Source organism: Vipera berus, assembly GCF_964194415.1.
Source record: "Vipera berus genome assembly, chromosome: 4".
NCBI classification, from domain to species: Eukaryota; Metazoa; Chordata; class Lepidosauria; order Squamata; family Viperidae; genus Vipera; species Vipera berus.
Window position 1 is genome coordinate 13,120,902 of NC_138206.1, and position 11,303 is coordinate 13,132,204.

At 45.5% G+C, this 11,303-nt stretch overlaps 1 protein-coding gene across 1 annotated transcript in view; it reads right to left on the reverse strand.

The window, feature by feature from the left end:
- LOC308668044 (WD repeat-containing protein 73-like) overlaps positions 1-6,821 on the reverse strand; it is a 32,681-nt gene extending 25,860 nt beyond the window's left edge. The window contains exons 1-4 of the mRNA XM_081327704.1: positions 6,754-6,821; positions 4,473-4,540; positions 3,515-3,603; positions 965-1,053 (exon numbers count right to left, since the gene is read on the reverse strand). Coding sequence (XP_081183830.1) covers positions 965-1,053; positions 3,515-3,603; positions 4,473-4,540; positions 6,754-6,803 — 296 coding nt within the window. The 5' untranslated portion in view covers positions 6,804-6,821. The remainder of the gene's footprint in view (positions 1-964; positions 1,054-3,514; positions 3,604-4,472; positions 4,541-6,753) is intronic.
- Between the last annotated feature and the right edge of the window lie 4,482 nt (positions 6,822-11,303).

Sequence of the window (11,303 nt, forward strand, 5' to 3'; positions counted from 1 at the left end):
TGCTTACATCATCTATTAGCTACGCATATGTGTGACTATAATTTTCTCCTCCTTTCCTGAAATATATAAATATGAGGGCATTCTTTTGTCTGCAGGAGTTCCTATAGTACACAGTGTTACACAAATACTGCAGTGAGCCTTGATTATCGGTTTGGGGGAGGGTCCTGTGTCTACTCGCACATGAGCATCCTGAATGCTTGAGAGCCTAAAAATCACAGTCCCCTCAACCACCTCATGGCTGTGTGCAATATGGGAAAGTCACCAGTGTATTCACAAGACCACCATATCTCTGGCCCAGGCTAGCGCCCATGCCTAAGGGCTGGTAATGTTTCTTTCAAATATAGTTTTTGCTTCTCCTTTTAGGCCTTCTAATAACAATAATAATAACAACAAGAATAACAACAATAATGATGTTGGAAGAGACCTTGGAGGTCTTCAACACCAACCCCCTGCTCAGGCAGGAGACCCTATACCATTTCGGACAAATGGCTGTCCAGTCTCTTCTTAAAAACTTCCAGTGTTGGAGCATTCACCGCTTCTGGAGGCAGGTTGTTCCACTGGTTAATTGTTCTAACAGTCAGGAATTTTTTCCTTAGTTCTAGGTTGCTTCTCTCCTTGATTAGTTTCCATCCGTTGCTTCTTGTCCTGCCTTTGGGAGCTTTGGAGAACAGCTTGAGTCCCTCCTCTTTGTGGCAGCCCCTGAGATAGTGGAACACTGCTATCATGTCACCCCTAGTCCTTCTCTTCGTTAAACTAGACATACCCAATTCCAACAGCCGTTCCTTATGTGTTTTAGTCTCCAGTCCCCTAATCATCTTTGTTGCTCTTCTCTGTACTCTTTCTAGAGTCTCAACATCTTATTTACATCGTGGTGACCAAAACTGGATGCAGGATTCCAAGTGTGGCCTTACCAAGGCATTCCTAACTCAACTTAAGTCATCAACAAGGCTCTTAAATCACCTACCTGGTTCCCGGGACGTGTTTGAGCCTGTAGATGGGGCGATCACAGATTCCACCCCTTTCAACCTTGAAATCTCTCTCCGGACATAAGCCCTGCAAAAAAAAAAAAAAAAAAAAGTCCAAGGATCCACTCATCATATTGAAAGAAAATAAAACAGACCAGAACAGCAAGATAACATTGGGTACAACTTTTAAATAAAATAAAATAAAATAAAATAAAATAAAATAAAATAAAATAAAATAAAATAAAATAAAATAAAATAAAATAAAATAAAATAAAATAAAATAAAATAAAATAAATAAAATAAAATAAAATAAAATAAAATAAATAAAATAAAATAATAAAATAAATAATAAAATAAAATAAAATAAAATAAAATAAAATAAAATAAAATAAAATAATAAAATAAAATAATAAAGGAAAAAGTTAACATCTGCACTGGCTGTACCCTGCTGGTGCTTCTGGCTACTGGTAGCATAGAGATGATTTTGGCTGATTGTGGGAAAGAGAAGCAGAGTCCCTCTTGGTCCACTGGGATAGCTGAGTACAGGTAATCCTTGATTTACGACCACGAATGAGAGCAGAATTTGCGTTGCTAAGCAAGGCTTTTCCAAAAGACAACTTGACTTTCTTGGTGTGGTTTTTTTTTGCCTTGAAAACATTTCGCTTCTCATCCAAGACACTTCTTCAGTTCTAACTGAATGGTGGGGAATGATTTATACTCTTTTTAGACGCTTCAAACAAGGTGGTTGTCAAATGAGTCACACCTTGTTTTACCTTTGTTGCCGTGGTTAAGTGAATCACTGCATTGTTAAGTGAATCACATGGCTTCCCCCCACTGCTTGTCAAAGACAGGCTGGGCAGTTTGCAAGGGGCAATCGCGTGATCCCAGGATGCTGCAACTGTCATAAATATACACGCTGATCATCAAGTGCCCAAATTTTGATCATGTGACCGTGGGGACCCCGAGAGCTGTTATATCTACCCTGGGCTACATACGGGTCCAATAACCATTCAGCATGATGGGAGCTGTAATCCTCATATTTGGAGAGTATCAGTTTGGGCAAGAGGCTCTGGGTTGCTGGCTAAGCTTGGGGTGATACTTCTGTCTTCCGATACTTCCTATATACAAGTAGTCCTTGACTTACAACATTTAGTGACCGTTCAGAATTACGGCGGCACTAAAAAAAGTGACTTAGGACCATTTCTCACAGTTACGACCTTTGCAGCTTCCCCACGATCATGTGATCAAAATCCAGACGCTTGGCAACTGGTTCACACTTATGACCGTTGCTCTGTCCCAGGGCCACACGATCTCCTTTTGCAACCTTCTGACAAGCAAAATCAAGGGGGAAGCCAGATTGTTTTTTTTTTAAAAAAATGTTTTATTGATTTGTAACATAAATCTCCTTAATATTTGGTAGACAGCGCGTTGTCTGGGTTTATATTTTTTTAAAAAAAAATTGTAAACAGGATATATGACAAGGCAATCAAGATGATCAATGAGAAAAGAAGCTTTATATTCAGGTGGCTATTATTTATTTATTTATTTATTATATTTTTATACCGCCCTTCTCCCGAAGGACTCAGGGCGGTGTACAAGGCAATAAATACAGAAACAGGGTACAAAAGTTAAAAGTGATTAAATAAATGCCCAAGGTTAAAACAATAATTAAAACGTATTAAACGTATTTACAGAAACATGAGAAAATGTTTATATTTAACGGTCATTTATTCAAATAATACGAACTGTATTAATTTAAGGTTGGCAAAAGGGAATGTTATTGGAAGAAGAGAAAATCAAGCAAAGCCCTTATATGGACTATAGCAGTGGTGGCGAACCTATGGCACACGTGCCAGAGGCAGCATGCAGAGCCCTCTCTGTGGGCATGCGCACCGTCGCCCCAGCCCCGCCTCCCCCCGCGGCCCCCTCCACACCAGCAAACCCCCCCCGTAGGAGAGTTGCCCCCAGGCGCGGCCCACACAGAGCAGTGCAGCCAAGGACATGGCACCTGGGCAGCAGGGACAAGACTCCGCCCTCACGCCCCATCGCGCGCAGATGATGCTGCAGGTCACGGGCAGAGGGCGTGGCTGCCATGGCGCTACAGGGCCGCCTAGGCCTTAGAGGTGGGAGGCGGCCTTGTGGGTGGGCAGGGCGGGGCAGGGGGCGTTTTTTGGGCACTCGGTGTCAAAAAGGTTCGCCATCACTGGACTATAGAATTACAGGATTAATTATTATTGGGAGACAGATTCACTTAACAACCACGTTACTAATTTATCAACCACAGTGATTCACTTAACAACTGTGGCAAGAAACATCGTAAAATGGGGCAAAACTAACTTGAAAATGTCTTGCTCAATTGCCAAGCATTACCCGTAATGCAAATCCAGATATTGGGTTTTCTATCCTGGGTGAATTCATCCAGTCTCCCTAAAACGCCATCTAAGTTAACAGCTTAGTTAACAGCAGTCCCTCCATTTAGTGGAGGTGAGTTCCACACGACCCTTTTGCAGCCGCCATCTTGCAGACAACCTTTCCAGTGTGGTCTCTACCTTATTTTGTTTTGCAAGCAGCCTGGGAGGCAGAAGGAGTTGCAAAATTTCGTTCCTGCTCTCGTTCTTGTATCCAGCGACACAAATGCCTGGGGAGAGAATCGCAGTCATTCTCAGTGTTGCAATGTCATCAGGCAAGGTGGCCACATTGCAAGTTGTCCTCAACTTACAACCAATCATTCAGGAACCAAAGTTACAATGGCACTGAAAAAAGTGACTTACAACTTGTCCTCCCACTTACAATGATCGCAGCATTCCCACGGTCATGTGATCAAAATTTGGGTGCTTGGCTATGGGCACACATATTTGCAATATTTATGGCTCCTGGGATCACGTGATAATCGTTTGCAATGTTCCCAGCCAGTTTCTGACACACAAAGTTAATGGGTAAAAGCCTGATTCACTTAACAACCACATAATTTACTTAACCACTAGCGATTCACTTAACAACCATGGCAGTGGTGGGATTCAAATATGTGAACCACTGGTTCTCTGTGTGGATGCCGCTTCCGGAAGTCCGTTCTGGGCCTGGGCAACAAAAAAATTAGCCGAAGTGGTGCGAACCGGCTGAATCCCACCACTGAACCATGGCAAAAAAAAGTTCATAAAATTAACAACCCCTTCTTAGCTACACTCATTCTGGTTCCAGTGTTGGTTGTACGTTGAGGACTACCTGTGCTTACTGGGAACCCACATTTTTAAGCCCTCTTCTTACCTAGCCCATCGGAGCAATTATTTTCAACTTAGCCTTCCCAGAAAGGGGATCCCATTTCATGATCTGCTCTACCAGAGAGGCAGATGGTGATCTTGGAGGAAATCATGATCCATCTCCATGGCATGGAAATGTGGAACCCTGGGAAAAAAAACCCTTCTCAGGACCCCCCCCCCACACACACACACAGCAGCTGCCCCCAACTCATCCAGGTCAAACCTTGAAAGGCAATGAACGGTCACTCACATTGGTCCCCTGTCCATTCGATGACTCTGGTGGGCCCGGGAAGTTCAAAGAGATGGAGGTCGTTGTATCTAAGCAAGTTGAAAGGGGGGGGGGAGGAATATTTAGAAGGGTCAAGAGTCAATGATCTGCCCCACTGAAGACAGCAATGCTCCCATCTTGAGGCTAGAACAGGGGAGCATCACCTGGACCTGCAAACCTTGGGGTTGTCTGAATAGTGCACGGATCTTCAAACTTGGCCCTTTTCTGACTTTGTGGACTTCAACTCCCAGAATTCTGGGAGTTGAAGTCCACAAGTCAAAAAAGGGCCAGGTTTGAAGACCCCTGGAATAGTGCAATAATAAGCAACATCATCAGTAGATGGAGCACTTCAAGGCAAGACTCATGCTGGTAACTACAGATAGTCCTTGATTTACAACCAGTTAACAACCTTTTCAAAGTTAAAGGTAAAGGTAAAGGTTCCCCCACACATGCGTGCTAGTCGTTTCCGACTCTAGGGGCCGGTGCTCATCTCCATTTCAAAGCCGAAGAGCCAGAGCTTGTCCGAGGACATCTCCGTGGTCATGTGGCCGGCATGACTAGACGCCAAAGGCCCACGGAACGCTGTTACCTTCACACCGTAGTGGTCCCTATTTTTCTACTTGCATTTTTACGTGTTTTCGAACTGCTAGGTTGGCAGAAGCTGGGACGAGTAACAGGCGCTCACTCTGTTACACGGCACTCGGGATTCGACCCGCCAAACTGCCGACCTTCTGATTGACAAGCTCAGTGTCCTAACCCACTGAGCCACCGTGTCCCTGTCTTTTCAAAGTTACAATGGCATAAAAAAAAGTGACTTATGGACGGTCCTTACATTTACAGCCATAACAGCTTGCCTGTGGGTGATCAAAATTAGGGTGCTTGGCAACTGACGTGCTGACTAGGGGGTCATGTGATCTTCATTTGCAATCTTCCCAGCTGGCTTCCGACAAGCAGGATCAATGGGGGAAGCCAGATTTGCTTAAGGACCAGGTGATTCAGTTAGCCATGGCAGTGATTTGCTAAACTCGACTCACTTAACAAGTGATTTGATTAGCAGTGGAAATTCTGGTCTCTATTGTGGTTTTAAGTCTAGGATTACCAATTGTGGAGCTCACGTAACACTTAAAACAGGTCCCCAAATTAAGCCATTTTCTGAGTTCACACAGTACTGAAAACCCACAACATAACCTGGTTTGCCATGAGAAAATCTACCATGGGGTAGTTAATGGTCGACATCTACTTGAAGGCACATAATGAATGGAAAGGCCAACAAGCTAGACTGGGAGTAGAAAAAAAAAGACCAAGATGAAGGCCAGTCAAGGTTAGCAGTTGGTGGGAAAGCCGGCTTGCAACTGACCTTTGCTTGATCACTCCAATGGCAAAGGGGGGGGGGGTTTCGGATGGGTGGGTGGGAGGCACCTTGAAAGCACCCCATTCATTAGGCTAACAATCCAATGATATTGCAATGACTAATGCAATAGCAAAGCCAGGAACAGACACCCCCCACCCCACCCCATCCATTCCCTCCCATCAGCCAGTTGTTTCTCAGGGTGGCGTTCAATGCATCGCCCATTGAAAGGATCAGAAAGGGATCCAAAATGAATAGAATAGAGTAGAGTAGAGTAGAGTAGAGTAGAGTAGAGTAGAGTAGAGTAGAGTAGAGTAGAGTAGAGTAGAGTAATAGAAATGGAAAGGGACCCTGGAAGTCTTCTAGTCCAGCCCCCTGCTCAAGCAGGAGAACCTACACCGTCTGGGACAGGTGATTGTCTAGTCTCTTCTTAAAAATCTCCAATGATGGAGCACCCACAATTTCTGAAGGCAAGCTGTTCCACTGGTTAATTGTCCTCAGTGTTAGGAAGTTTCTCCTCAATTCCAGGTTGCTTCTGTCTTTGGTCAGTTTCCAACCATTGTTTCTCGTGCTCTGGTGAACAAAGTGACCCCCTCTGCCTTGTGGCAGCCCCTCAGATACTGAAACGCTGCTATCACGTCTCCCCTATTTCTTCTTTTCTTTTTGCTCGAATTTGGAAACGAAACCCCGCTTGGCTAAAATGAGAGACCGAAGGCGAGTGCGTGTGTGTGGGGGGGGAGACATGGGGGAGGGGAAGGCTTGGGGGGGCGCTTCACACCCAGTGAGGATCCCCTCCCTCCCTCTCTCCCAGGCACGAGGGTAGAACTCCCATCATTCTGGGGCAGGTCGGGGAGGAGGCTTGGCTGGGGAGGATGGGAATTGTCTTTCCCCTCCGGGCCAGGGAAGGCGACTCACAGCCTGAGAGAGTCCATCAACCAGGCTTCCTCCTCCTCCTCCTCCTCCATCGCGGAAGCAGCCGCGGCCTCGCGAGCGTTCGGCGACACGAATGACGTCGCCTCTTCCTGGGAATTCCGAGGCGGGGACACTGAAGCTCCGCCCCCTCCTCCATCCGCTCCGCCCCCTCGGGTCCTTCCAGTCCCCGGGCAGGCGGAGGCTGCAAAGACCGCGGGTCTTTCGCGGCTCTGCTGGTGTCGCTAGCGCGTTGCCTGTGGATGATGGGGTTTGCGATCTGGTCCGGGCTAGCATTCGCAGAGATTTACCTTCCCGCGACACCTTCGCCTGCGCGCGGAAGTGACTTACTGGCTTGCAAAATTGATCTCTTAAGCCAGCCCAATGCATTGGATTTGCACCATACACGCGGGCACGTCAGAACGGAGCTGGAAGGGACCTTTGCAGGGGGTGTGTGTGTCTTCTAGTGCAAGCCCCCTGCTCAAGCGGGAGATCCTATATCACTTCAGTCAAGCGAATGTCCAGTCTTTTCTTAAAAACCTCCAGGGATGGAGCACCCACAACTTCTGGAGGGAAGACGTTCCACTGGTTAATTGTCCTCAGTGTCAGGAAGTTTCTCCTTAATTCCAGGTTGCTTCTCTCTTTGGTCAGTTTCCAACCATTGTTTCTTGTCGGTGCTTTGGCAAATAAGTTGACCGCCTCCTCTTTGTGGCAGCCCCTCAAATACTGGAATATGGCTTCCGACGTGACCTAAAAACATATTTATTTGAACAAGCCGGCCTGGTCTGATGGGTTTAGGGGTATTTTAACGTTTTGTACTAATCTATTGAATTGGGCTATTGTATTTAATATTTCTTTTAATTTTTATATATTGTATATTATTGTATTGCCCTGTACACCGCCCTGAGTCCTTCGGGAGAAGGGCGGTATAAAAATTAAATAATAATAATAATAATAATAATAATAATAATAATAATAATAATAATAATAATATAATAATAATGTCTCCCCTACTTTTTCTTTTCTTTAGACTAGACCAGGGGTAGGCAACCTTGGCTCTTTTATGACTCGTGGACTTCAACTCCCAGAATTCCTGAGCCAGCCACGCTGAGGGGAAAAGGAGAGGTTTCCAAGCTGAGCCGTGCTGGCTGAGGAATTCTGGGAGTTGAAGTCCACGAGTCATAAAAGAGCCAAGGTTGCCTACCCCTGGACCAGCCAGACCCAATTCCTACAACCATTTTTCATATGTTTTAATCTCCAGGCCTTTGATCATCTTAGTTGCTCTTCTCTGAACTTTTTCCAAAGTCTCAATGTCCACACTCTACCTTACGTATTCTCTAAATGAATTTATAGCTTGTCTGTCCTGCAGGTATGCCGGTAGATACACTCCTTCCTCTTGTCATGTGAATGCTGTTAATTAACTCCCTTAAAGCGTGTTCCCTGCGGAGAGCAAGCAGGCCATGGTCTAGGCATGTTTTTTTAAAAAACATGGATCAGTGTTGAGCTTTCTACCTCCACATCTTTGCCCGGACATTCTTGATCACAAATGCCACCTTCCCTTTCCTTCCCTAAGTACAGGTAGTCCTCGAGTTAATGGCCATAACTGAGCCCAAAATTTCTCTTGCTAGGCAAAACAGTTGTTAAGTGAGTTTTGCTCCATTTTACAACATTTCCTGCTGCCATTGTTAAGTGAATCTGGCTTCCCCATTGACTTTGCATGCTAGAAAGTCGCAAAAATGATCACATGACTCTGAGACATTGCAACTGTCATAAATACTATACATGTCAGTTGCTAAGCATCCAAATTTTGATCACATGACCACAGGGATGCCGCAACAATCATTTGAAAAATGATCCTAAGTCACTTTTTTCGGCACCATTGTAACCTCGGACGGTCACTAAACAAATGGCTATAAACCGAGGACTAGCTGTATTGGGGTCCACTTGCAAAATTCTTCAGCACAGTCACAAACTCACAATCGATCAGCTACACCAGGGATCTTTAAGCTTGGCAGCTTTAAGACTTGCGGACTTCAACTCCCAGAATTTCTCAGCTGGCTGAGGAATTCTGGGAGTTGAAGTCTACAAGTCTTAAAGCTGTCACGTTTGGAGACCCCCGAGCTACACTAATACTTCCTATTCATGATGTGTTCATTCTTAGCCTTTTAGCTTTTTTGGGTAACTGACAAAATAGGCAATTAGCTGATTCTAATAATGGCTCTATCAAGCCAAAGTCCAAATATAGTGATTTAGATTGACTAGCTTTGGTTGAAGCTAATTCAGGCCTCGCTTGCAAAAACCTCTCAGTAGTTTGCTACTAAAATTAATGGGCCAGGCCCTGATGGGAAGGCAACCAGAGGATTGATTTCCCCCAAACTTCAGGTCCAAGCCAAATCAAAGTCATTCTTTGTGACATCACTTGCTCCTCCTAACCTCATTGGCTGGGTGACCATGGCAAGTGTCAACATTTCCAGCATTGTTGATTATTCTGGATAGCAGCACTGCTAGATCAGGTCCAAAATACCTGGATCAGAAGAAAAGCGACTGCAAAATTGTTTTATTTAATATTCATTTATATAGGGGATGAGATTAAAAAAGTGGGGTTCAGCATTACCCCAGAGAAGTGGTCACACCTGCTTTGAGATCAGCCTCCACACCTCTGACTGAATCGCACCATCCACAATGGCAAAGGTACATATCTCCGTAAGAGGGTTAGGGTCAGGCGGCATAAGGAGAAAATATCTGTTGTGATATATATATTATTAGTGTCTGACAGTTGTTAGTTTGTTTCTTGTTCTTTATTTTGTATTTAATTTGGGGGAAAAATTAAAAAGTGATTGTTGTACGTTAATTAGAATCAAAATTAGAAGCTCTGGTGTCCTGTCAAAGTCACTGGGGATTTCCAAAAGAACTCATCCTGGTGACTGAACCATTTTTTATTTATTTATTAGATTTTTAATCTCACTTTTATTTTTTATAAATAACTCAAGGCAGTGAAATATCTAATGCTCCTTCCTCCTCCAATTTTCCCCACCACAACAACCCTGTGAAGTGGGTTGGGTGAGAGAGAGAGAGAGACAGAGAGAGAGAGAGAGAGAAAGACAGAGAGAGAGAGGGAGGGAGAAAAAGAAGGATAGAGAGAGAGAGGGAGGGTGAGACAGAGAGGGAGGGAGAAAGAGGGAGAGTGGAGAGAGAGAGAGAGAGAGAGAGGGAGGGAGAGAGGGAGGGGGAGAGAGAGATGGAGAGAGAGGGAGGGGGAGAGAGAGAGGGAGGGAGAAAGAGGGAGGGGAGAGAGGGAAGGAGGGAGAGAGAGGGAGAGAGAGGGAGGGGGGAGAGAGAGAGGGATGGAGAAAGAGAGGGAGAGGGGAGAGAGAGAGAGAGGGAGGGAGAAACAGAGGGAGAGGGGAGAGAGAGAGAGAGAGGGAGAAAGCGGGAGGGGGAAATGGCCCAAAGCAGGTTAGCAAAATCACCTCTGGACTGAGGGGAGGGTGTGACTGTGTGTCTCCATTTCTCAAACAGACCAGCATCTTGAAAAAAACTCTGAAGCAGACGGAGACCCTGGAAGATCTCTCTGCAACCAACAAGAGTCTCCGTCTCCAGTTAGAGGAACTGAGAGGGACCTTAGCCTGCTTGGATGCTGAGAATCAGATGTTTCTCAAAGACAAGGAATGCATCAAAGGGCAGCAGAAGTCTCTCCGGGACACAGTGAATGACCTTAAGTCCACAATAGAACACCTGCAGAAAACGGTGGAGGACATCAGAGAAAAGCTGGACCAGGCCAACATGGCGATCCAAGAATTAGCGCTGCAGAACAAGTCTTTGGTGAAAGCCAACGAAGACCTCAACGAGGAAATGCACGAGGCCACCAGCCAAGTGGCCGTCTTCAAAGACGACAAGCCTGCCCAAGAGGACGACCTCGAAGAGATGCGGAACCTTCCGTCAGAGGTTCAAAAGTACCTGCGTGATCTGGAGGACAAACTGGCTAAGGTGGAGCACAGCTTCCATGTGGAGAAAATCCATTCTAGCCAACTGAAGGAGAAAGTTACAGATCTTCAGAAAGTCAGAGAAGACAGGAGGAAGCGCATCAAAGATCTGCAAAACCAACAGGATCTCTGCGTGCAACAGGCCACGTTTGTGCGGCTGGACCAGGAGAACCAGATGCCAGCGGGCGTCCTGACGCATGAACTACTGGAGGCCAGGCTGGTGGGGGTGGCCGGGGACTGGCCAAAGGAAAGGAAGGTTCTGCATTGGTTATGGATGGCAGCCAAAATTCTGATGATGTTGCTCTTTGGCTGCTGTCTGTTCCTTGGCCTTGTCTTGGCATACACTCACTTTTTTAATCCGCTGTTCATCTCTCACAGCCTTTTGGTGCTCCTCAGTGACCAGAGCATTGACAGACTTGTGCGCCGTTTCTCCCCTTATCTCGAGTGGAGAAATGATGGCCTTTTACCGTTTTGAGAAGCAAAAGGAATCTTTTCTCTCCTGTAGTTGTACATATGAAGAACCTTTGTATATGTGTAATATATATACAAATTCTTTATTAGCAATTTGAATAA